Genomic DNA, 27,517 nt, shown 5'->3' on the forward strand with positions numbered 1-27,517 from the left:
CTCCTTTGCACTCTCTCCATCCTTTTCTCTTGTCTTCCTCTCCTGCCTCCACCTTTTCTTTCCTTCACACATTCTCAGTTTTCTCCCACTGCTCACTCCTCCCCCGCCTCCTCTTCCCTCCCTCCATCTATCCATTTTATTCTTCTCTTATTTCGCCTCCCTGCTTTGCGTTCTCCTGGTGATGACAGGAGTTTTGAAAGGAGGAGGTGCAGGGAAGGGGTGAGTTTCTATAAGAGCAGCTGCATTCAGACTCCACGTAGCCAGAAAACCACACAGAGACTGAAGCAAGGAAACGGACACCAACCACCTCCACATCCACCCGAGGAGCCAAAATCTCAGCCAACACAGGTAAGATCCTGAGACTAGACAGATGAAACAATTTGACCTTTGACCCTGGATACTCCATTTGTTTGCATTTCCTTTTCTTTCTACAGGGAAAAATATATCCTGAAACTATAATTTTGTTTTCATGACAAAAATCAGATGAGATCCAGGCAGCACAGCATCTGTTGAAGGTTCCAGGTTCTCTCTTGACCCACTGCTTTCTGTGTGGAGTTTGCATGTTCTCCCCGTGTTTGCATCATGAGAACTCCAGATTTCTGTTGCTTTATTTGATGCTATGAATCCAGGTTAGAGGGCTCAATCACAGCCATCTGTATGTTTTTGTCAAACATAAAAAAAACATCAGATAAATCTGCGAAACATTGAATATTTTTATTTTGTAGCTTTAAAATTAAAGTTCCATGGTTACTCCCTTAAATTCAGTTTCTGTACACAACAAATATGTGTTTGGGGACAAATGACCACATTTCTCTTTGTGCTGCTTCATCAATGACTTCAGTAAGTGATTAGTTTTAGCTCAAAACTAGAGCACTGCACTCATAGACACAAACCTGGCCCTTCTCCCCCGATTGCCCAGTTTAGACGGGTGGCCAGCTCTAGGAAGAGTCCTGATCGATCCACACTTCTTCTATTTATGGATGATGGAGGCCACTGTGTTCAGTGAGACCTTAAAAGCAGCAGAAAATGTTTCTGTACCCTTCCCCAGATTTGTGACTTGAGACAATCCTGTCTCGGAGGTCCACAGACAATTCCTTTGCCTTCATGTTTGGTTTCATGTCCAATCAACTGAATTTACCTCAGGTGGACTCCAATTAAACTGTAGAAACATCTCAAGGATGATCAATGGAAACAGGATGCACCTGAGCTCAATTTTGAGCTTCATAGTAAAGGCTGTGAATACTTCTGTACATGTGATTCCTTAGTTGTTTTTTAATTGCAAAAATCTAAAACAAACAAACAAACACAAAAACCCACTTTTTTCCATTATGGAGTATTGTATGTAGAATTTTGAGGAAAAAACTTAATTTCATCCATTTTGGAATGAGATTTTTTGATAGCCAAAAACATGCTCCACAAAAATCACGAATATCATGCTAAAACATGCACAGTTAAGAAACCTATTCTTATGCGTTAAGTCACGTTAAGAATCTCAGGAATGTGCCAAGAATGATACAAATATGACATTCATAACTCATCCTGCCTATGTGTAAACGCAGCTTTAATTTGCGTGATCTTGTGTCAAATTGTAGGTTTTCAGACATGCTGGATTTAATTTTTCATGTTCCCACAACAATATGACACTCCTAGTAGCATAAATTGCCCTTTGCCACTGTTGATGTTGACTGCAGATATAAAAAATTACAACACAATATATTCTTCAATTAACACCTTTTAATAGGCCTACATGCAGTAGTTTCAACAGAACACTTTCAAAAAATTAAACATGAAAACAAGTGATCAACAGAACACTTTCAAAACATGCTGGGTGGAACCCATTAATACTAAATCTAATAAATTTCACTGTAATTAGGCAGGAATCATCCCCCTGCAGTCAGACCGTGCAGCTGATTTTCCCTGATTGGCTGAAGGCTTCACTGAAGCTAATAAATACCATAAGCAGCAAATAAAATCTAATAGAACTAAATGGAATTTGACATCAATATCGTTTTAATTGATCAAATAGGAGCATTTCTATGCAAAAATTGATTTTCGATAGGTCATTTTGGTGGCCATCTTGGAAACTGGCTGCCATCTTTCAATTGTCAAGTGATATCATGAGAATCACCATGCCAAATTTGCTTCTTGTACCACCAAATGCATGATTTTTCCATTATCTGCTTCACTAAGTGTAATCTGCTTCAGTAATTACCACCAAGAAGAAATGTAAATAACATTCATTGAATTGCATTTAATAATTCATGTCAGTGGGAAAAAAAAAAAAAATCTGGTTTGACGATGTCTGAAATTATGAGGCACCACAGGAAGCATTTCCTTCTATAAAGGGATAAAACCCCTCTATTTCCACTTAATGATTGCTCACAACCCCGTTTCCCTCCCCAAGGTAACATCAGACTAGTCTTCACAGAGGGTATATTGGGTGCATTTTACTTCTTACGGCACCATGCTGCATCGCAAGCCACTGCCTGAACTTAATGCATTGTAGACCAAACCGACTGCATGTCAGTCAGATCTTCCGTCTGACTCTCTCCCTGTCACATGACCTTAAAACCCGGCAGGAATCATCCCCCTGCAGTCAGACCCTGCAGCTGATTTTCCCTGATTGGCTGAAGGCTTCACTGACACTGATGATGTAGGTTTCATTGTCATCCTGTGGTTGCAGTTTAGAGAACTCTAGAGCCATTATCTTCTCAATAAGTAACAAATACGAGGTCTGTCAATAAAGTATAGGTCCTTTTTATTTTCAAAAACTATATGGATTTCATTCATATGTTTTTACGTCAGACATGCTTGAACCCTCGTGCGCATGTGTGAGTTTTTCCACGCCTGTCGGTGACGTCATTCACCTGTGAGCACTCCTTGTGGGAGGAGTCTTCCAGCCCCTCGTCGGAATTCCTTTGTCTGAGAAGTTGCTGAGAGACTGGTGCTTTGTTTGATCAAAATTTTTTCTAAACCTGTGAGACACATCGAAATGGACACGGTTCAAAAAATTAAGCTGGTTTTCGGTGAAAATTTTAACGGCTGATGAGAGATTTTGAGGTGATACTGTCGCTTTAAGGACTTCCCACGGTGCGAGACGTTGTGCAGCGCTTCCAGGCGCCGTCGTCAGCCTGTTTCAAGCTGAAAACCTCCACATGCCCTTCCTGACGCAACTCCACATTATATGGAGAAATGTGGCAGGGGTGGGATTTGAACCCAGAACCTTCCGAACTGAAACCAAGCACATTAACCACTTGGCCACCACCCCTGCACTGAATGAAATCCATATAGTTTTTGAAAAAAAATAAAAAGGACCTATACTTTATTGACAGCCCTCGTATATACTTTGTAAAAATCATCAGAAAATTCTGTTGGTGGCTCTTGACTGAAATATGAAGAGCTTCTATATACTAAGAGACAACTGTGTGTGTGTGTGTGTGTGTGTGTGTGTGTGTGTGTGTGTGTGTGTGTGTGTGTGTGTGTGTGTGTGTGTGTGTGTGTGTGTGTGTGTGTGTGTGTCCCTCTCCTTTCCAAACGGCACCTCAGAATTGAGCCAAACATGGCGCATGTATACTTTGACATATGGGAACTGACAAAGGCAATTGAACACTTCAGTAGTAGTAGTAATAGTAGTAGTAGTTAAGGGGAGAGATACTTTTGGGCTGTAGAATTAAGCCAAACTTGGCACACATACTTTGAAATACGGGAAGTGACTTAGGCTGTTGAGCACTTTAATAGTTGTAGTTGTACTCGTAGTTAATGGGAGAGACACTTTTGTGTCGCTTCATCATCGGTGATGATGAAGATTGGTGTCATACTTTTCTATTCTCTTCTTTTTCCTTTGAACTTTTTACCTCTTCATTTCTGCAAGTAACAGTAGCAGTAGCATAGTAGTATTGTAGTAGTAGCAGCTGTCTATTCTTGAGGCATCTTTAGTCGCACCCTAACAGTTTTCTGGAATCCGGGATAAGTGGGAGGTGATAGCTTTGTTAGTGAAGATGAAGTTGTCATTTCAGCCTCTGAATCAAACCTGCTCCGAGGCTTGTAATCGGCTACTCATATTATATTTAACCTGTTGAATGCTCTGCATTTTTATGTTCTCACTGCTTTTTAAAGAAAAAACAAAATGGTGAGGGTGGCAACAGATCATATATATATATATATATATATATATATATATATATATATATATATATATATATATATATATATATATATATATATATACGAGGTCTGTCCTTAAAGTATAGGTCCTTTTTATTTTTTTCAAAAACTATATGGATTTCATTCATATGTTTTTACGTCAGACATGCTTGAACCCTCGTGCGCATGCGTGAGTTTTTCCACGCCTGTCGGTGACGTCATTCGCCTGTGATCACTCCTTGTGGGAGAGATTTTGAGGTGATTCTGTCGCTTTAAGGACTTCCCACAGTGCGAGACATCGTGTAGCGCTCTCAGGCGGCGTCATCAGCCTGTTTCAAGCTGAAAACCTCCACATTTCAGGCTCTATTGATCCAGGACGTCGTGAGAGAACAGAAGTTTCAGAAGAAGTCGGTTTCAGCATTTTATCCGGATATTCCACTGTTAAAGGAGATTTTTTTAATGAAAGACGTGCGGATGGGTCCGTGCGTCGGCTCGTAGCCGCCGCGACACTCCGCCACAGGAAAAACACCTCTGTTGGAAGCCTTAAAGACAAGTTGGAACATGTCCAGCTGTTAAACAATTTCTCATATACTCACTCCACTGAAAGCCAAATGGTTATCAACACAGAGGTGTTTTTCCTGTGCCGCCGCACCGCGTCGGCTGCGTCCCGATGCGCGGACCCGTCCGCACGTCTTTCATTAAAAAAATCTCCTTTAACAGTGGAATATCCGGATAAAATGCTGAAACCGACTTCTTCTGAAACTTCTCTGTTCTCTCACGACGTCCTGGATCAATAGAGCCTGAAATGTGGAGGTTTTCAGCTTGAAACAGGCTGATGACGCCGCCTGAGAGCGCTGAGCGATGTCTCGCACTGTGGGAAGTCCTTAAAGCGACAGTGTCACCTCAAAATCTCTCATCAGCCGTTAAAATTTTCACTGAAAACCAGCTTAATTTTTCGAACCATGTCCACTTCGATGTGTCTCACAGGTTTAGAAAAAATTTTGATCAAACAAAGTGCCAGTCTCTCAGCAACTTCTCAGACAAAGGAATTCCGACGAGGGGCTGGACGACTCCTCCCACAAGGAGTGATCACAGGCGAATGACGTCACCGACAGGCGTGGAAAAACTCACGCATGCGCACGAGGGTTCATGCGTGTCTGACGTAAAAAAATATGAATGAAATCCATATAGTTTTTGAAAAAAATAAAAAGGACCTATACTTTATGGACAGCCCTCGTATATATATATGTATATATATATATATATATATATATATATTTGTCAGCAACAAAACATTCTTTCTTGCTCAGGACAAGGAAGACTCATAATGATTATAATAATTCTAATAATTATTTTATTTCATGTAAAATACACATTAAATGTCTTGTTTTGTTGGTGAACTTTTGATTTGTTGTTTGTTTAGCCAGTTTCAGATGTTCTAAATTGTGTTTGTACAGTGCTTTTGTTGTACTATAATTATGGGAAAAATAAGATATAATAATAATTGTGATCTTCTTCTGGCAGCTGTTTATGATTATTTGTTTATTTTACATACACTATAAAGCAAGAAAGACTGAAAACAGTTTGTTTTAGTAGATTGTTGTTGTAAGAATAATGTCCTTGTAGCTTGTATTTTTATTCTTCAAATGACTTTTACCCTCCTGACATGATAGAAATAAAAAACCCATATAATACATTTTTATTTCATCTGCTACAAAGGAGTCAAACAGCGTGAAGTCATTCACCAGTTCACAACGGCAGCGTGAAGACAAATTTCTCCAATCTGACGGCTGTGTTTTTACACTCTGCTCCTGCAGGCGGAGGAAGATCCTATCCGTCAGCCAGACAGATGCAGGTGAACCCGCACCCACCTATTGATAGGAGGCTTTTTTGGATCCACTCCTTCAAGGAACATTGAGGCAAATGTTTTGCTGAAACTGATTTTATATGATGGCAGTTGCTTACAGATTGTGGCACTCACTTGTTGACTGTTTATGGTTGAACGTCTCTGGCTGAAAGCTTGAATTACTAAATCATATATTTGCAGATATAAGTGTGCAGCAAGCAAAGCACTTCGTTCATCCAAACTTACACCTCATTATGGTGGATGATGGCTCCATCCTGATAGATGTCACGGTGGCTAATTTAAGCAGTTCTGTGTTTAGGTTCTCAGTCATCTAGTTGAAGATCAGAAGCTTCCTGAAGTTTAGTCGAGGCAGCTCAACATCTTGTTTAGCTGGGAAATGTTTTGTGACCCAAACAGGTGGCTTTGTCAGTCTGAGACACTACTGGTATGGGAGAACCCCCTTTCAGAAGTCGTATGTACTGTAATAAGCGCAGGGCTATTACAGTGATCTCTGTGCCAGGAAACATGCTTGCAAGGATTATTCTTAACATGAGTCAGTTCCAGCTATTTCCTGATTAGTGTTTGAAACAGTCTGGCTTAACACCCAAAAAATTGATGAATATCACCATCCAAGAACTGCAAGTACTTACTGAATGCAAATTAGACTTTGCCAGTGATGCCTTGCAGCATATATTCATTTTTATTTTTTTTTTAAAGAGTTTGATTGTGGTCACTGGGCTGCTCTCTGGGATATTCTGAGAATTTGTGGGATTTCCAAGAAGTTTCTGGACATTGTAGCTGGCCTATACACAGATACAAGTGCTGATACTAATTGTTGCATTTATCAGGGAAGTGTTCTGGCTCCTACACTGTTGAGTGCTTGCATGGACAGTGGGCTGGACTGGGCGTTGGGTCAGGTTGTGGAAACCAGCAGTTTGAATACTTTTATTGGTGAGGAAAGGTTTACTGAGCTTGACTTCATGGACAAAGCAAAATGGATACTCTGAGAAGCTGAGTGACGAATCAGAGTGTCTGGGTTTGTGATTGGCCTGGATCACAAGTAATTCAGCTAATTGTCAGTGATGTTTGTGCTTTGGGGTTGTCATGCTTTGACATCAGGAGACACCTGGGAAGATCTTATGGAGTCATGAGGACAAAGGTCACAGGTGTTTGGTGACGCTGATATTTTTTCAGGAGAACAAAAGTCTTTGGGGTCCTGGTGCTTCGTGTCTTACTGTATGGTTGTCAGATTTGGACTCTAACCAGTGGCCTAAGGGAACAGTTGGATATCTCTGGTTCCAGGGTCCATATCCACGAAGCAACCCAAAGTTAAAAATAGCTCCTAGTGACGTTATTCTAAGAAAAATCTTACAATTCTTCAAATTCTTAGTCATTTCTTAGAATTTTCCCTTGGTAAGATGAAAGTTGTCCACAAAGCTCTTTAGGTTTTAAGAGAGCTCCTATGGTGCTAAACTGGTAAGAGCAGAGAGGGGAACTTTTAAGAAGCCTAAGAGCATCTTAAGCAGAGAAAATGTCAGAAAAGACAAAGAGAAAGCAGAGACATTCTCCGTATGTAGGATGACAGTGAGTCAGTAACACGCTACCGGCTTGATCAACTTAATTATTTTATGTTAATTTACTGTCTTCATGAATTAATAAATTGTTTAGGTTCTTGTTATCATATACACACTGTTAATATTATCATTGTTTTTATTATGATTATTATTATGATTATTACTGTTAATATTGGTATTATTAATATTATTTTCTTTCATTTTATTATTCATTTATTTTCTTTTTACATCTATTTTGTCATTTGATTTTAAATAGCCCACAGTGGAAATAAGTGTTTTCACTTTGTTGTGTCATGCATGTATTTTAACGTATTTACAATTATTATATGTACTCACAATCAGTGGTGGGCACAGTTCTGATAATCCGATAACCGATAATTATTGAAGATAATGTTTTCATTATCGGATGATCTTTTTAGATAACTTTAAAAATCCATTATCGGACTAATTATCTTGCGATAAATTTTTGTCTGATACTTTTTAGACTGATAACGTAGTAAATAAAGCTGAACATCTTCAAATATTTATAAAACTTAAAATCAGTTGAGCACCTACCTGCTAAATGTTTCGTGGCTGATGTGCAATTCTACCCTCTGCTAAACAGAGAAGAGCTGCTTTAAGAAGAAACCGCTCTATCCTCCACAGACAAAGGCGAACTGGTCCCACAAAAAAAAAAAAATAATAATTTCTCTTAACCCCATACTGAAACGCGGGCAATATCACCCAAGTCATCCAGAGGCATACATTTTTATCTTATGGCTCAACTTTTAACCAAACTAATTTCAGACAAGTTATTTAAATTAATGTCATGTCTGAAGTTTTATAAAGTGAAAATATCAGATATATGTTTTAGTTTTAAACTAATGCACTAATTTTTAAGGTTTTAGTGTGGATATATGCTGTGTCCAGCAGTGCATTATGGGTAGGATAGGGTAATCTCAGTACGTTCCCGACATGAGAAATGCATTTGAAACACTGATCAGGCTCTACGGACAACAGCATTAAACTCTAGTGCCTAAAACTCTTGTGAATATATTCTCTGGGTTTATAGATGTTGTTATTGTGTCTGCATTTATTAAATTCCACACATCTTAAATGTAGCAGACACAGATTATCTGGAATTTTGTTTTGGCAAGTTTTCGAAGGTCTCTACTGCCATCTACTGGCCAGTAGTGTTCATTCACCCTATTGACGTATCCCATAATCCCTTGCATGCCAGAGAGTCGCTGCAGTCAAACAACATATAGAGAATCAACATGATGACAGTTGTAAATTAATATTATACAACAAAAATGTAATTTTTTATGCTTTTCGTCATGTTAATAAGAGACTGCTGCATGATACCCTGAAAACTTGCTAAAACAATTATAACAAATAATCTGTGTCTGTTACATTTAATCTGCGTGGAATTTAATAAACACAAACCAAATTTCAGACATATTATATTAGTCTCAAACAAAGAGGACAAACAGTGTTGTAAAGAACAATAATCAAGATGTTAAATGTTTCCCCCAGAACGACATGATCAGGAAGCGAGCGTAGCTCACAGCAGCTCCCATTGAAAATAACGGAGAGACAGCCTGTGATTCTCCCATGTTTACATAAAACAAACGCAATAATAACGGCTAAAAACCCAGAAAATATATTCATGAGAGTTTTAGAACAATATAAAAATAGTTTTATGTTGCGATGTTAATGGTGTTGTCCGTGTGCAGCGGTTCAAGTGCAGCGTGATCAGAGGGTCTCAATGCAGTTCTCAGTGTTACTGAGATCTCGAAGCGTGGTGACCTCTCCGAGGTTTTACGGGATTTGAAACGTCAATAGGGTGAATAGCCAACATTTATGTGGCAAGACAATATTGAGTGCACGTTTTACAATATAATAAAACGTGTGCACAACATCATAAAACATGCACACATCATAAAATGTGTGCACAATATAACAAAATGAGCGCACAATATAATAAAATGAGCGCACATTCTCTCCACATGCAAAACATTTTGTAATGACACTTCCAGGGCTCCGTAAAAATGCCTGTTTTTACAAATAAAAAATGGAATATTTTACAAAAGCACATTTATCTGTAAACACGAACACACGACACACATCACATTAATGTGTTGGTTTACCTAATGAATGACTGAACTAATCAGTGTTTAGCAGAAGAGGCACATTTTACCCAGAATCCTTTACGATCTGTCTGTGTTTTTACAAAACTTCAGAATTAATGCATTATTCAACATTAAAACATATATGTTATATTTAACTTTGTACAAATGACAGAATTGACATTAATGGAGTTATTCTATCAGTATTTATTTTATTTATACACCAAACCATAACTCAGCAGGGCTTTATTTTCCAAGACCTCTGCTGACCAGAGTTGTGATTGGGTAGAAAGCTGGCTTTGTGGCTGCTCTCAGCTTGCGCCTGTGCTGGAAGCCATGTAGTAAACAAGAGCTTCCAGCAGGGGGCAATATGTTCAAAGACAGAAGTGCGGGTTCATTGTTTGGGTCTGTTGTCACTTTTGATACTACCAGAAGCGATCGTGGTGTTAAAACTCAAATTCAGTTTGTTAGTAGTTGCAAATGTACCAGAGACAATACTGTAGTTTATCGGTTATCTGTAACTTCCGATACATTTTTGGGTGGTTTATCGGTTTATCTTTATCAAAGATAACTTTTCAGTTATCTGATTATCTGTTATCAAAGTTAATTTTTTGGTTATCTGTACCCACCACTGCTCACAATGAACATATTAAATAAACTCACACATGCACACATGCACGCACACTTTTAATATAAAGTTATTCGGCATGTGAATGACGTTCATTCATACATTTTCAAGCTGTGTAACAATTCATTTAATTTTAACAAAGTTATCCTCGGGATTACACGTCTTCATGCAGTTCAGCTTACAGTCCATTCATGACTAGGAGGGCAGAGTGCATTTGTTTTTTTTATTTCTCCTCCCCTTTCCATGACAACCAGTCACAGCTCTTAGAGCACTGTGTCATACCTAGCAATGGGGTCAACCCCGGACCTCACAAAGCCAGGAGTTTCTGTCCCTTACTTGCTCAGAGCCGCTCTCAGACACCTCTTGGGTGGGAGACCTTGCCAGGATATTTCAGGCTAAGTTAGGAGCTCTGTGAGAGGACACTGAATTGCTTCGTGGATATGAGCCCTGGTCTTTTTGGAGGATCCTTAGATCCCACTGGAATGACTTTGTGTTCAATGAATGGTTACTTAGTGAGACTCAAATGAAGAGGATCATCAACATTGTGAGGGAAAATCAGCTACCACATTTTGTTCATGTGGTATTTTTCTCTGGACATGATCTGGCACACAGGTGCCTCATACCCCCATCACATATATGGCGATTGAGGCCGAATGGCGTCAGAATGACACATTTGGCCACAATCAGGAAATATTGATGTGCGGTCTGAAGACCAACGGACAGCAGCCTGTGAACATCTACATTTGGTCCCATTCGCTCAGCTGGCCCGAGGGTGTTGCACATGTTCAAAACACTCTTGGCACCATCGAGATGCGATGCACATCTGCAGTGGTCTATGTGCAGTTTGTGCATCATCTGATTGCAGTCTACATATTCTGATGGCATCAAAACAGCATGTGAAGCGATCTGATCGTGGTTGATTGAGCTCTGAGATTGATCGGTCACAGCAAAGCCTGCCGGCATATTATGCCACGTTTGTCCACCTCCACTGGACCCCGGCCAGGGAGGGCAAAGGAAATGTTGATATGTAATAACGTATATGTCACCTCCTAAATCTGTATCAGGTTGATGATGTGGAAATGTTTCCTCAGCCCATAGCAACATAAATCACATTTAACTCACCTTCGGTACCTTGTGCTCCACAGTGCAGCGCAGACAGCTGGTCAAGTCCCTTTCACTCGGCTGCGCTGTGTGCTGGCAACATTGATCAGCTGACAAATGCATAATCCACCTCTGGTATAAATAAAGCCCATGTGATACGCCGTCCTGCACCGATAATCCAACTGCAGTTGTGTTAATATGTGTGTCAAATTAAATGGCCACAAAAAAAGAGTTTAAAAAAGAGAAGAGAAAGTTTCCTGGCTGCGTATGAAGAACATTGCGCACATGTGGGAAGTTGGTGCACTGCCAGCACCGTTCAGCAGCAGTTACAGAGTCCAGCCAGACAAATAAAATCAAGCAATGCAAGTATATACTGATCAAACAGCTAAAGGGATTTTTCACCGGACACTGACAGTTGTCAGCCTTTTTATGTGCTCTCTGGATGGACAGCTCTTGTGCTCGTGAGCACATGTGTGTGCACATGCGCCTCACATGTGCACGCGAAGTGGCCGGCACAGCCTTTATGAACACACATACACGCAGCGGCTCGTTCAGCCAATTATGAACATGTGCGCAGTTGAGTGGACATTTCATCTGGCCACACACTCGCATGCTGTTTGGATCACCTGTTCTACGCACGTACATGCACGCACTCCTTCATGTGAGACACATACACACTCCTGCCAGCACATCCTCCTCCTGATGAGAGGTCAGTTTAGCGCTGGGAATGTGAGGACGAGCGAAGATTTGATTGTGTGGGTGAGTGAGTGAGTGACAGCGCCAATGTTGGTGGCATCTGACAGCAGTCTGTGTCATTGGCTCATTGTCTAAAATATGTTTGGGCTGCATCCTGCAGGTGTGCACGAGCCAGTCTGGATGCATTCTGACACAGACTGGATTATGACCATATTTGCTGTGTCGGCCTGGTTCCTGCACATTCTTCCTATGTGTGACGGGAGCTTCAGTGTTGAGGACTCCAGTGGCTGGAGATCAGGGACATGCCCGCCTTAGATGGTTACTTTGGAGAGGTGGCGATGGACCACTTACCTGGCAGGGTGGTTGTTCATCAAGACCCATGTTGGTTCTGCGATGTGCAACACCGCCGCATGCTCCCCCAATCCGATCATTCCGATGACAGTCACCACAGCTGATGTTGTTGTTGCCCATTCTGTTGCTCCCGTTTTGTGTTTGGGGTCAGCACAGCAGATACAGCCAGATCCGGATTGGTATTTGGCACAAGCTGGATGCCCTTTACTGCAACTCCAGTGTAACCTGGGGAAACACACACAGCCCCTGGTGTTCCAAAGAGGTCTCCCATCCAAGTACTAACCAGGTCCCGCACTGCTTAGCTTCCGAGATCTGACGGGATCAAGCTGACACAGAGCAGATTGGCTGCAGTCACCACAGTTGATCTTGTTTAAAATATTCCTAAAAATGTTTTAAATGATTCGTGTCATGTTGTTTTTGTGATGACAATAATTGGAAATAACTGCAGTTAAACTGAATGTGTTGTTTATGTGGCAGTTACTGTAACTGCAGTAGCTGCCACATAAAGATGTGGTAGCAGCAGTAATTTGTATCATGAGTGATATAAAAAAAGACATTATTACAAGTATCAGAAACAAACAGAGTGGAAGAAAGGACAAGTAATAACAAACTGATGGTAAATTAATAATCAGTGTACCTTACAGATGAGACTTATGAGACAAATTGAATAGATTTTTCTCATTAGATTTGATATTTTCAAATAAGATGAGACAGATTTACCATCCTGAATGTGTAACCACTCTGCCACTCTCGTTAGTAATGTTAAAACAAGAAGTTGTCATTAGAATAAAGAGAGTGATGGATCGTGCGCGGGCCTGGACAAACTGTCAATCACAGTTGTCTTTGACAGCTTCTGCAGGCTGTAATCTGGTTTCATAATTAGCTGACACTGTCAGCCTGCTTAATTACCCAATATTTGTTTTCTTGAAGGTCCTGTCTTTTTAGGAAATTAAAGTGCTCACATGTAAATATCAGGCCTTTATTCTGTTATGCATTTTATGGTGCAATAATTATGGAAAAACAGAATTATGTAAATGCCGTCAAACTAACATCAAGTCAAGTCTGGGAGCATGCGTTGATGCCGTGCTTTGCCACATCCACGAAACTAAAGTGTGGAAATATAAAGATGCAGGGAATATAGAAGGAAAAGTCACATTCTTAATATATTTGAACAAGGAATTTATTATTTGCATATTTGGTACACATGAGATTTGAAGTTTGAAGTCCAAATTTGTTCATTAGATTTCAGTCTTCTGCATATACGTAAATGACATTTTGGTTTTCTCACTTTGGTCCGGTGACATCCAGGACTAATAATCAAGAGATACAGAAGAACATTTTTCCCTTATACTTTGTCGGATTACAGTGCACTGCATGCAAACTAGAGATAAATTAAGAAAGGCTCCAGCTGAAGTCATTTTAACAACACTGATTATATTTAAATGGCATTAAAAATAAAGAGCTGAGGCACACTGCTTCAGTCAACCATGTGCGAATAATCCGGCTTTGAGTCAGGCTTCAGGCCAGGAGGAATTTACTGTGGAATTCAGTCAAATGAATGTTGGTAGCAGCTTAAGTTCTGTGGACTGGACGTGTGTGTCCTGAATAACAATAAATCAGACCATAGTTTACATCTGAACAGCTCAGCAACTTTGATTTATTCAGGATTTGGTCACACACAAAAACAAAGGCTTCATTCAGTAATGTAAAGCAGCCATTTAACATACTTTTTCATCAAGAAGACATCGTTCAGCGAGTTTTAAAAACCGCTCGGCACAAACTGTAGACACCGTGTTGATAGGGGTCCAATCTATGCCTGTCTATGACTCCTCCTGGACAGGACGCTGGTCACATCTCGAGCCAAGGCTGGGACCCAGGTCATATGAGTGGTCTACTATTGGCAGTCCAACGAGTCGTCCCACTGAACTGAAGAAAAACTTTTTCAGCTCTCCTATAAACACCACGTCTGTGGATGTTGCTTTAAATGGAGAGAAGCGGGTGTTAACCATCCAAACAGAGGGCCAACAGTAATACACAGCACGTGGGCGGGTCTCAAAAAGTCCGATTATTTCTTCAAAATTACTTGTTTCAGCCCTAAATGAGTTTATAGCAATGCAATTGAAGTGTAAAAGTAAATTAAAAAAGATTTTTTCACATTGTGACCCTCTTTGTCAGGAACTGTGGTGACGTGGCGCAGCAGGCAGGTGGACACCAATGCAGACTCATAACTCAGATGGAGGTAAAGGTTTAATCAGAAACAGGCTTGGTCGGTGCACAGGATGACAATCAGATAGGCGGCGGTACAAACGGTCGTAAGGCGGAGGCGTGGTCAGTAAACAAGCAGAGTTCCAGCACGGGCAAACAGATACATAGGAGGTTGCAAAACAAAACGGAGTCAAAAACAGGCCGGGTTCAGGCACGGAGAAGCAAGATAACTGGCTCAGGCAAAAACGTGGTCAAGGGCAAGCAGAGGTCGAGAACGGCAAAAAACACAGACTAAGGCAGGATACAGGAGGCTTGGAACGGGGCAGAATGCACAATGAACTAGCAGTGAACGGAAGAAGACAAGGGGTTTAAAAGCAGAGGTTAATCAGGGCGTGATGAGATGCAGGTGCAGGGAAGAAGGCGTGGCTGGGTAAGACAGTGGAGTGACAGGTGGGCGTGACAGACGAAAACAGCAAGAGAGGAAAGTGAGTGACAGAACAAACGTGAAACAATAAGGAAGTAATGATACCAAAAATACAAATGTGAGAGAAACAAATGAAAAAGCAGAAATAGAACACCAGAAAATTAAAGACTGGATCAAAACAAGAGGAGAACTCAGCATGTGGCCGGAGTGTACAGAAAAACCCCACAGACTAACAAATACTAATGTGAACAAAAGGGGCAAACTAGGAAATAAAGTGACAAACCAAAAGGAGGACCACAAGAATATAAAACACTATAACAAAACTAGAACGTAGTGTTGGGAAAGTGAATGACACGGACCCACAACAGGGGGCGTAAATGAACGGACAATGGAGATGCCAAAAGGTAACAATTTAATGTTGTGAAAAGGTTCACAACTGAATACAAATGCTGCGTTTAAGACCTGCAACACACCGGAGCCGCCAAGTCCTGAGTCCCCAGGTGCCACTGCCTCCAGCTGTCAGATCCGGTACTGCTGGCAGGAAGAACAAACAGGTTACGGTGGGTGTGTGAACACCCAGCAAACAGTTCCTTCCTGAGGGAAAAATCCACCACTCCCAGAAAACAGGAACGCTGAGAACGTGCAGTACCAACAGTATACTTAGCAAGTTAGGAAACTGAGGAGTGGGAACGCCAACTCCCTCCAACTTCCACAAACCCAGCTCCAAGCTGCGAGTATACAAAGGTTACGACTGCAAAACTCAGTAGCAAGAATTGTGCGAACGGCACAAAACGGCTGAGAAAGTTTACCTGTCGGGTAAGCTGATTTCTCGGCAGGGAGGTGGAGTCACTGCCCGGCTTTTATGGGTTGAGGTGATGATGATGGGATGTGTGACAGCTGTCAATACCGGTGCTCCTGGTTGCTCCTGAGAGGTGACTGCGCCCTCTGGTGCCTGAAGCCCGCCTTCAGGCAGGGCGCCCTCTGGTGTTGGGCCAGCAGTACCTCCTTTTCTGGTGGCCCACACAACACGGAGCTCACCATGTGGCTAAAGTATGGCTAAAGTGGAAAAAGCAGAAAATCAAATATCAGGGCCAGACAGCAGGACAAAGAGCGGAAAGTAGATGTAGACAGGGACTAAAACACGACACAGGGCCGGGTCAGGGTCAAAACATGACACTCTCAATTTGCACATATAAGGAAGATGGTTGTGATGTTCAGTTGTTTTTCCATTTGTTCAGCAAATGCATTGAAAAATAGATTTCTTTTTTCCTTGTAATTTTAACTTGCAATCTGGCAAATTTAAACAAACACAACAAAAATGTTGAGTAACACAGGCAGACCTTCACATCGACTTTGGTGAATAAAATACAAACTCAGTTTCCTCCGACTGCACATCTTCTATTTGACCAAACAATGAGTGCGTTAAGTCAGTCAGAATTCCACCTTTATTTACACGTAATGTTTTAAAAAAAATAACAGTACCAAGATAGATTTATGTCATTGTTGGTTGTCTATGCCAGATTTCATTATGGGTCAGTTTATGCGCACAAAGATTAATGGCTCTTTAAACCATGTGGAAGCATCAAGTAGCCCCCTGGAGTGGATTTAGTTACTTTAAGAGCTTCTGAATTATTAAATGTCATTATTCATGCAGAGTTAATGAAACGGGTGCCTTAGACTGTTTAATGGAAGACATCTATCTATCTATCTATCTATCTATCTATCTATCTATCTATCTATCTATCTATCTATCTATCTATCTATCTATCTATCTATCTATCTATCTATCTATCTATCTATCTATCTATCTATCTATCTATCTATCTGTCTGTCTGTCTGTCTGTCTGTCTGTCTGTCTGTCTGTCTGTCTGTCTGTCTGTCTATCTATCTATCTATCTATCTATCTATCTATCTATCTATCTATAGCCTCGTTAGCCGAGTATTCTGCCTCTAAAAGCCTCTAAGAGCCACTACTCTCCCACGTTTGTTGAATAACTCCACTTGTACCGAAAAAAAAAAAAATTCTACGTCGCTCATTAATCATCGTTCATTATTCGGTGGGACCAGGGCTTCATAGTATAATGCTCTGGGGCTGTTTTCCTGCCAGTGGTACTGGTGCATTCCTCAAAGTGGACGAAATAATGAAGAAGAATTACTTCCAAATTCTTCAACATCACTTCAATTCAACAACTAGATGTTTGAAGCTGGACTACAACTGGGTGTTCCAACACAACGATCCCAAACATACATCAAAAATGGTTGAGGGACAGAAAGGCAGACTAACAATATGCTTCTGGAATGTGTTTGTTGCTTTTTTTAAATCCCTGTTGTCTGATTGTCAGGGTTTTGTGCATTTTTGTGTCTTTTTTTGTTTTTTGATTACTGGGATTTTGTGCATTTTTTGTGATTATTATTTTATTATTATTATTTTTACATACAAGGTCTGTTAGAAAAGTATCGGACCTTTTTATTTTTTTCAAAAACTGTATGGATTTGAATCACATGCAATTACATCAGACAAGCTTGAACCCTTGTGGGCATGCAAGAGTTTTTTCACGCCTGTCGGTTACGTCATTCACCTGTGGGCAGTCTTTGAGTGAGGAGTGGTCCACCCCTCCCATCGGAATCTCTTTGTCTGAGAACTTCCTGAGAGACTGACGCTTTGCTTGATCAAAATTTTTTCAAAAACTGTGAGGCACATCGAAGTGGACATCATTCAAGAAATTCAGCTGGTTTTCTGTGAAAATTTTAACGGCTGATGAGAGATTATGGACTGTTGCTGTCGCTTTAAGGACTGCCCACGGAGCGGGACGTCGCGACGCGCCCTGAGCCGCCGCTGTCAGCCTGTTTCAAGCTGAAAGCTTCCAAATTTAAGCCTCTGTTGATTAAAGGAGCTAACAAGGTTGTTTAATGAGATGAAAACTCCAGTTGTGTTGCTGACGTCAGACTCCCTAAACTGAGCTGTTTGTTCGAAAAGAAGGTCAAATGTTTGTTGTCTTTTTTGTCTTTTTCACAATATAATACACAGTGGAGAGTTACTGTGATGCTGCAAATCTATAAAAATGTTAAAGCTTTAAATTTACCTTCCATTCTATTGTGACTGTGCATTGAAATATATATATATTTTATTTATTTATAATTCTTTGTTTTTATTTCATTGAGACAGATCACAGTCATAAATTTGTTTATCTGTCTATTCGGTACTTTAATGTTAATCTCCCTGGCGGCCTTCCTTTGCTTCCCAGAATGCACTGCTGCACCAGCATCTCAAAGCGCATGTAAACAATGGTAAAGCAAGGATGTGGATGGCATTGATCTAGTGAGTTTGGTAGTATGACCCAAGCAGAGGGTCACCGCTTTGAGTCTGGTCTGCTTGAGGTTTCTTTCTCAAATCATCAGAGGGAGTTTTTCCTTACCACTGTCACCTGTGTTCTTGCTCTAGGGGTTGGTAAGGTTAGACCTTACTTGTGTGAAGCTCCTTGAGGCAACTTTGTTGTGGTTTGGCGCTATATAAATGAAATAAATTGAAATTAAATTGAGTTCACGGGCGATTATGATGATGACACATTCCCCCAAGTTGAGAGGGTTATCTAGAGGAGGTGTAGCACCTGTGATGGACTTTTGCCGTGCCTCAACATTGTGTTATTGTCCCTACTTCACGAGGTGTACTTACACTGTGAGTGCTGAGCTCCTGACACTGGAACTCTGCTGAAATCGACCTCTCATGTGAGTCACAGGCTGCGAGACAGCGTGAGATTCACAAATACAAAACAGCGAATATGCAGCCCTGTGACAGAATCGTCAACAGCGGATGTGAATCACACTCATGTTTGTAACATTTTATCACTTTATATATTAAAACTACTCACAGATGGTCAGGGCTGAAGCTGTTTTTATGTTGAATGGTGTTTTTGTGTTCTGCAAACTTTACAGCTATGGCAGCTGAGAAGACCATCCTCAATGTTCTAGTTGAAGTCTTTTTAGAGGCAAATAATGTTGTATGGCTGGGGGGGCCTGGCTGCTGGTTTGTTTGCCTTTTGTGTTTCCTCCCAGGTGGCATGCATTTGGGACTGAGTGGCTGTGTTGCTGAGGCTGTTAGGACTTCACCCTGATCACCTGCGACTCGTCAGGACTCACAGCTGAGGTGCATCTGGAGGGATTGGAGTATGTTGGCATTTAAGACTGAAGTGCACAGTGTGCATTTGCCAGAGACTCGACCTTGTGACCAGACGGGTGAGATCGTCGTCTTGGGAGCCATCTCATCAGCAGCGGACGCTGAGAATGTCCAGGTTTGATGCACGGTCTGTGAAAGAGGAGAGGGTGAGGTCTCACGCTCGTCAGCACACTTCCTGAGGTACGTTGGATTTTGTGACTAACAGTTATACAGTCAGTAAATGTGGTGTCCCTCACACCTTATTGTATTGAGCTGTATGTTAGTCATGTATCAGCTTCCACTGCGGTGGTGATTTGTGAACGGGATGTTCCATGCCTGCAGGTTGGAAGCTGATCAGTAATCAAGCCAGGAAGTGTTTGCTGTTTGTACACCTTTAAGTGTTCTGTGTGTAGAGTGTGGACTCACATAATGGTTCCTTCTTTCACAGACTCGGTTGTTGCGGCCACCTGGGGGGTGTCGGCGGGGTCCTTGGGTCCGAAACAGCTTCTGGCTCCGGACCATTAGCGCTGCTGGGAGCGCACCACGCCAGACCGCACCTTTTATTATTATTATGATCACTGTTATGTATTAAATTCAGTTAGCCTTTGTACCGTGCTCTGCTTATTTCATACTGGGTCCTTCAAACGCTGGTCGGTTCTCCGAGCTGCGTCCGACACATAACAAATAAGCTTTTAAGAATAATAATTAATCATTTTTTCTAAACACTCTTAGTGTTACAGGCACTGCCAGTGGCATCTAGAAGAGCTGAGGACATCCAAAGAGTGTGATGGAAATGTAGAAGCTGTGGGTCATAATTTGAGTGATCCAAACACTGGTGAAACAGAATCAATTTCCTCTATTCACAACTGTTCCAGTCTATGTGAGCCAACAAGAGGACAATCCACTGTGTGTATCTCCTCATGCTCACCTCAGCCTCTTTAACATAGTGGCATTTATTTACACGTTGGTGCTGACCTCAAACACACAGATCTGAATCTGATCTTTGGTGATGTCATAGATGTTGAACACTCCTCCACTGGTTTTCATTTTGGCATAACATGTCGATATGTCCAGCATCATAATGAAAACTGTGACACACACACAGCCAAATAGTGAATGTTTGCTTTCTGCATTTCATTTTTGTTTGTTGTGTGTTTTCCAGCCGCAAGCGCCACCATGAGGACTGCGTTGGTTCTGCTGCTGCTCTGCCTGTGCGATGGAATGCAGAGTACCTGTCAGACAGACTGTCTGTCCTGCAGCAGCATCATCCCCAAACAGCTGAGCTTCAATGCTGTGGTGCGGACCACCACGCACAAACATACAAATGAAAAAAAGCTTCCAGTGCTGTCATGTATTCTTCTTCTTTCAGCTGCTTCTGTCAAAGGCCACCACAGCAGATTATTCATCTCCAGCATCCTGTCCTCTGCATCTTCCTCTGTCACACCAACCACCTGCATGTCCTCCCTCACCACTTCCATAAACTGCCTCTTTGGCCTCCCTCTTCTCCTTCCACCTGGTGGCTCCAATTTCAGCATCCTTCTCGCGATATACCCTGGGTCCCTCCTCTGCACATGTCCAAACCATCTCAGTTTCACCTCTCTGACTTTGTCTCCAAAGTGTCCTGTGCTGTCCCAACCCAATCTCACACCATTTCGTGATGGCATCATGAAAAGTAAATTAATATACTATAACCCCAATTCCATTGAAGTTGGGACATTGTGTAAAATGTAAATAAAAACAGAATACAATGATTTGCAAATCCTCTTCAACCTATATTCAATTGAATACACCACAAAGACAAGATATTTAATGTTCAAATTGATAGACCTTTTTTGTTTTTGTGCAAATATTTGATCATTTTGAAATGGATGCCTGCAACACGTTTCAAAAAAGATGGGACGGGACAAGACTGGGAAAGTTGATGAATGCTTAAAAAAAAAACCTAATGGGAAACATGTGAGTGTTATAAACGGAGCATCCCCAAAAAGCTCAGCCGTTCACAAGCAAAGATGGGGCAAGGATCACCACTTTGTGAACAACTGCATGAAAAAAATAGTCCAACAGTTTAAGAACAATGTTTCTCAATGTTTAATTGCAAGGAATTTAGGGATTCCATCATCTACAGTCCATAATATAATCAGAAGATTCAGCGAATCTGGAGAACGTTGTACACATAAGCGGCAAGGCCAAAAACCAACATTGAATGCCTTTGACCTTCGATCCCTCAGGCGGCACTGCATTAAAAACCAACATCATTGTATAAAGGATCTTACCACGTGGGCTCAGGAACACTTCACTCTTTTAGAGAAGCTTAGGGCTTGTGACTGGCAATCACCTAGTTAAAAAATTTTGGTCTGTTTTTCTTGTTGCTTAATGCTGACAAATTACACTGTATTTGTTGCCTTTCTGATGCTTGATTCTGCTTTTTTCTTTTCTCTCTGTTTGAGGTGCACCTCCATCCAGAGATGGGTGTGGTATCTGTTCCGGAACGACCTGTGCACCGGCAACATTTCCTGTATGTTCGTTTTGTGACTTGTTCTGTAATTTATGTCTGTAGCATGGCCTAAGCAGAGGGTCACCCCTTTGAGTCTGGTCTGCTTGAGGTTTCTTCCTCAGAGGGAGTTTTTCCTTACCACTGTTGCTCTGGGGGTTGGTAAGGTTAGACCTTACTTGTGTGAAGCATCTTGAGGCAACCTTGTTGTGATTTGTGCTATATAAATGAAAATAAATTGAAACTGAAATGGTATCACAAACTAATAGACTAGGGAGCACAAATTAATTTAGTGACAGTATCAAGAAATGCAGGGTGAGGTGGGGGGGGTGGGCTTCCATTTGGGGGTTAGGGTTAGAAGGAGTAGAGTTAGAAATAGTACCAAAAAATCGGATCACGAATATGTGTCTCATTGTATGACAGAAAAAAATAGCATGAGACTGGGCTGGCTGTCACACTGATCTAATCAGAGATGGCAGTGTTCTATGCATTTTGACCCATCTACAGGATGGCAGTGTGACTCGCACCCACCCAGATATCACATGGTCATTGCGCTGAATCACATTTAACAAACAGAATTTTCAGTTTTGCAAATGCCTTTTTTTTTTACAAATGAAAAAAAGATATATTTTACAAATACACATTTATTTGTAAAATCCAACACACACGTTACAGTAACTTATGTCTTGGTACATATAGTAAACCAACCAATCAGTGATGAGTGGAGTCTCATTTTCCATAATGCCTTTTGGCATCTGTGTGTGTTAATGTTCAAACCTTTAGAATTAGTGCATTAGTTTAAAATTAAAAGACGTGTTATATTTTCACTTTGTAAAAATGACAGAGTTGACATTAATGTAGATAAACTACCTGGATTAATTCGGTTTATAAATCAAAATCATCAGTCAAACCTGCTTTGCTTTTCATGGCTTCTGCCTCACGTCCAGAGCACTGCATGTTGAATGTAAATTACTTTTTTGTAGCAGCCTGGCAGCCATGCCCCTTCTGCTGGGTAGAGTCGAGCTCATTTCCTCACAGCTGCCTGACTGCTGCAAAACATGTAGCAGACAAGAACCAACATGTAAGATTTTAGGGTTTACAAATGTCTTTGACCGTTACGAGCAATGCCAGCAAAAAAAAAGTTAGTGGACTACGTTAGCAGAACTAAATTTAACGGATGCTAATTGGTCCACTAATGGTTTTTGAAGTTATCTGAAAAGCTAATCCACTAACAAAAAGTTAGCTTCGCTAATTAGCGGATTAGCAGAACTGTGCCCACCACTGTGCCATTATAACAGTTATAAGGTTTTTACAAAGCTTTACAAAGGTGAAGAAACAGAAAACAGGAAATCAAAGCAACATGGCATAACAACAAAAGAATATGTATTTGATGAGAAGTCCATGTAGTCCACTGTTTTATCTCCATAGTGAGATCATTCCACAAAACAGGTTGAGAGAAAGCTCTGTGGCCCGCAGACTAATATTAATTGCAGAACCTTAAAATCTGACCTCATAGAGATGGGAAGCCAGTGAAGAGACACCAAAATAGGTGTAATGTGGTTGAACTTTCTGCGTCCTGTCAGGAGTCTGGCAGCAGCATTTTGAACCAATTGGAGACCCCTAATGCTGGACTGAGGTGAACCAGAAAATAGAGCATTGCAGTATTCCAGTCTGGGAGAAACAAATGCATGAATCAGGATCTCTGCATCAACCATAGACAGACTCGGATGAATCTTCTCTATATTTTGCAGGTGGTAGAAAGCAGTCCTCATAATATTTCTAATCTGTAGGTCAAAGGACAACGCGGAATCAAAAATCACATCAAGGTTCCTCACTTTGTCAATGTGATGTACGATACGTGAGGCGAGGTTAAGCATTAGTTGATCAAACTGATGCTGATGTCTCACTGGACCCAGGACCATCATTTCAGTCTTGTCTGAGTTTAAAAGTAAGAAATAGCTGGACATTCAGCTTTTTACTGATGCAAGGCAATCCTCTAATGCAGGGGTGCTCAAGTTCGGTCCTCGAGAGCTACCTTCCTGACACTCTTAGTTGTCTCCCTGTTCCAACACACCTGAATCCAGTGAAAGGCTCATTAAAAGCCTGCTAACAAGTCTTTCATTGGATTCAGGTGTGTTGGAGCAGGGAGACAACTAAGAGTGTCAGGAAGGTAGCTCTCGAGGACTGAACTTGAGCACCCCTGCTCTAATGTGTATGAGATTACCAGCAGTTATGGCCATGTACAACTGAGTATCATCAGCATAGCAATGAAAGGTATCAGGTTTGTTTGTCAGAAATGGCTGGACACAAATGCAGGACTCAAACACACAGCTCTGTCAATTAAGATCAATTACTGAAAATGTTTGCTGGATTCGGTACACAGGTAGGCAATCCAAAATGAGCAACAGTACAAAAAACATAAGGCAAAAGGCGTGCTCAAGAAGAACAGGCAGGTGGTCAAAAAACACGATGAGGCTGGCAGGACTATGAAACACATGAAACAGAGCTGGAAGGAAGGCACAAGGCGCATCGATCTGGCAAGGGAGTAGTGCAACCAGTGAACCTTATATACACCCAAGTGATGTGCTGTATATTAGAAACAAGTGTGGCAGAAAGCACCAGAACAAGGGTGTGGCCAGACAGAGTGAAATGCCAAGCACCAAGAGACAGATAAGAGAGACTGGGTTACAAAAGACCCAAGCAGCAAAAAGACCAGCAAGAGAACTAAAATGGAACAAAACCAATTTAACAAAATAACAAAGCAGAACAAAATTAACACAATGCAAAAACCCAAACCCTGACAGTACCCCCACCTCAATGGCTGACCCTGACAGACCAGGGGAACCAGGGTGACCCACGTGGAAGTCCTGGATCAAGGTGGGATCCAAAACAAAGCAGGATGGAATCCAGGACTGCTCATCGGGGCCAATACCCTTCCAGTCCAACAGGTACTGAACACCACAGCCCCACCGACAAGGCTCCAGGAGACACTGCACAGTGAAGACAGGCCCACCATCCACAAACAGGGCAAGAAGTGGGGGAATGGCCTGAGGTCACAAAGGACTAGTTTGAATGGGCTTGACTTGACTGACATGGAACGTGCGGTGGATCCTCATGGACCTTGGGAGATGAAAGTGAACAGAGACCAGATTAATAATTTTGGAAATAGGGAATGGGCCAACGAACCAGTTTCCAGGGTGATCCTCACAGGTGGAGGTTACACGTGGAGAGCCACACCTTCTGGCCAGCAGAATGGGCCGGCGCCATGGACCTTGTACAGCATCGATGAGCATAGCAAGGCCCTTCTAGCCCGCTCCCAGGTTTGTCAGCAATGCAGGATGAAGCTCAGGACTAGGGATGGGTATCGGGAATCAGTTCTTTTCGGGTATTGTTAAGAAATGATTCAATCCACCAACTTCAATAACCTTTTTGCTTAATGACCTTATCGGCCCTTCAGAGTGACCGTTGTTTTGGGGGGTGTTTGTCAGGAAAATGATAATTTCTCTACATTAATTACAGACTCTGCAGTACATCTGTAATCAACCGTTTCTGCAGCGCGGCTTTGCTTTGAACCTTGCTCTGCACGTCACGCTTGTTCTTAAAAATGATAACCAGCACACTTCTTCTCCACCCCTCAGGCATCCTCTCACTTTCCAAGATTTTATTAAACAATCTCTTTGTCTAGGTGTGTCTTCCCTCAAACAGTAGGAGAAAAGATTCAGGATTTGGCTGCTAGAGTTTTGAGTAGATCTTGGAAATTTGATCTTAGAACTCCAATGTTGGACTCCTTCACTGGCTCCCTGTTCATTCAAGAGCAGATTTTGCTGCTGGCATAAGATCCTAAATGGTTTTGCACCAGTTACCTCACTGAACTGGTTGAGCCTTATATGCCAGCACAAGCCTTTCATTCTAAGGGTGCTGAGTTATTATGTGTTGCTAAGCTAAAGAAAAAGCCGGCAAAAGCACCCACGTCACTGGTTTCTACAAGCCAACCCAACACCTAGTCCAACACACAGTCCATGCAAGCATTGAACAGTGTTGGAGCCAGAACACATCCCTGAGGAACATCGTTTTTCACTCATTCTTCCACTCCACACAGCACTCACACTATCTGTGTAGAGGCTGGCTATGACATCCAATAACTTCCTGGGGATACCACAAATTCTCAGGATGGCCCATAGAGGAGTCCAATCAACTGAATCAAAGGCTTTGCAAAAATCAACATACATTGTATTCTATTCTGTTCTATTCTATAGCTACTTTATTCTGAAGGAAAGCAAAATAACAGAGACATGCAACAGAAAGTGGATGTGTGCATCATCTCGAACCAGTCACAAACCATCAGGGAATATAAAAAATACACCCAAAATAAATAAATAAAAATAACTGCACCCACCAGAAAGGTCAGTGTGTGTAAATAGAATTTTCAATATTTCATTGTTGTGATTGCTTAAATGACTTAATCTATTGTGTTCAGGTGAACTTGATGGTTTCTTGGAAAATGAAAATCCCACAACTCAGAATTAACATGTTTTGTCTGTCAGGTGTGTCTCATAGAGTGTGAAGGAAACGTCTCACCAGCCTTCACCTGGGACCTCTGTCGCCAGGCGCTTCCATCGCTGGGCTCCCCCGTGTCTTTAGGAGGTGCCATATGGAAAAGATCCCAGGAGGAGGTGGAGGCCCAGTTTCCTGATGAGGAAGAGCAGGCAGAGGGAGGCTTGTTGCTTCCTGTTGCTTTGCAGAGATTTGACCATGTGACTCGAGCACTGGGGGTGGACAAGGACCTGGGAAGCAAGGTCAACCAGATGAACACTGCCTACAATTCACAGAATTCCTTGTCCCTTGAGGATGAATATAACGAAGAAGAAGGGAAGGATGAAGGACAGGGTGACACAGAGCTCAGCCTATCCAAGAGGTTTGGAGGGTTCTACAGAGGGCGGCACGGCTACAAGAAGCTAATTTCTCCTGGAAGATCATACCAGAAGAGGTATGGAGGCTTCATCGGAATTCGCAAATCAGCCCGAAAGTGGAACAACCAAAAACGTTTCAGTGAATTCTTGAAGCAGTACCTGGGAATGAGCACTCGGGCAACTGAGTTCAGCAGCATGGCAGAAGATGTCGGCCAGCAGAATGAAGTTTAACGTTTCCTGTCAAAACGTAATGTCGCCAAAAACCACCTACTGTTAGAATTCTGTCAGGGACTGAAGATTTTTTTTTCTTCTGATTCTGGATCACATTAATCTTGAGGATATAAAACTGGCTCAGTTTCGGACTTGGATCCCAATTACCAATTAAAAAAAAAATATCATGTGTTATTCAGCAGCTGCCCGACTATCATAAATCCACCAAAGAAATAAATCATCGTTGTGACCCCTTCAGCTTTTTGTTGTTTTCTGGAACTATGGAGATAAAATGTGCAATCTTTCAGTCATAAACACATGACAAAAATACATAATTATAGAGCCCAGGTGAAATCTGTGAACATGCATATCTGGTGGATTTTAGAATTCTAATTACTCACTTTATTATTTCACCTTCGGACAGAGACTTTCAAAATGTATTTTCTGAAAACGTATTAGCATCATAAATGATTTAGGATTGGATGTAAATAATCTAAAATATGCATTTAAGAGTCATTTTTATAGTTTAGATATAGCTTAAACACCTTCAACACTGTTTAAAATGTAACTATCAATTTAAATCCTCACAGCCACAAATGATCATATGGAAAATTATCATCTCTGACTGGCTGCATCACTTTACTGTATGTTTTTTCTTTAAAATCTGCAATGTGTGA

At 41.4% G+C, this 27,517-nt stretch overlaps 1 protein-coding gene across 1 annotated transcript; it reads left to right on the forward strand.

The window, feature by feature from the left end:
- On the forward strand, nt 1–27,098 carry pnoca (prepronociceptin a). Its single transcript, XM_034184451.1, has 3 exons — nt 1–348; nt 20,392–20,525; nt 26,265–27,098. The coding sequence occupies exons 2-3, from the start codon at nt 20,406–20,408 to the stop codon at nt 26,859–26,861; spliced, it is 717 nt and encodes a 238-aa protein (XP_034040342.1). The 5' UTR covers nt 1–348; nt 20,392–20,405; the 3' UTR covers nt 26,862–27,098.
- Nucleotides 27,099–27,517: the final 419 nt, after the last annotated feature.

This window comes from Thalassophryne amazonica, chromosome 2 (assembly GCF_902500255.1).
Source record: "Thalassophryne amazonica chromosome 2, fThaAma1.1, whole genome shotgun sequence".
Classification (NCBI taxonomy): domain Eukaryota; kingdom Metazoa; phylum Chordata; class Actinopteri; order Batrachoidiformes; family Batrachoididae; genus Thalassophryne; species Thalassophryne amazonica.

Coding starts and splice junctions, on each gene's coding strand:
- pnoca (XM_034184451.1), top strand. CDS start 20,406: ATGAGGACTGCGTTGGTTCTGCTGCTGCTCTGCCTGTGCGATGGAATG. Junction 20,526..26,264: donor AGCTGAGCTTCAATGCTGTG/GTGCGGACCACC, acceptor TTTGTCTGTCAG/GTGTGTCTCATAGAGTGTGA.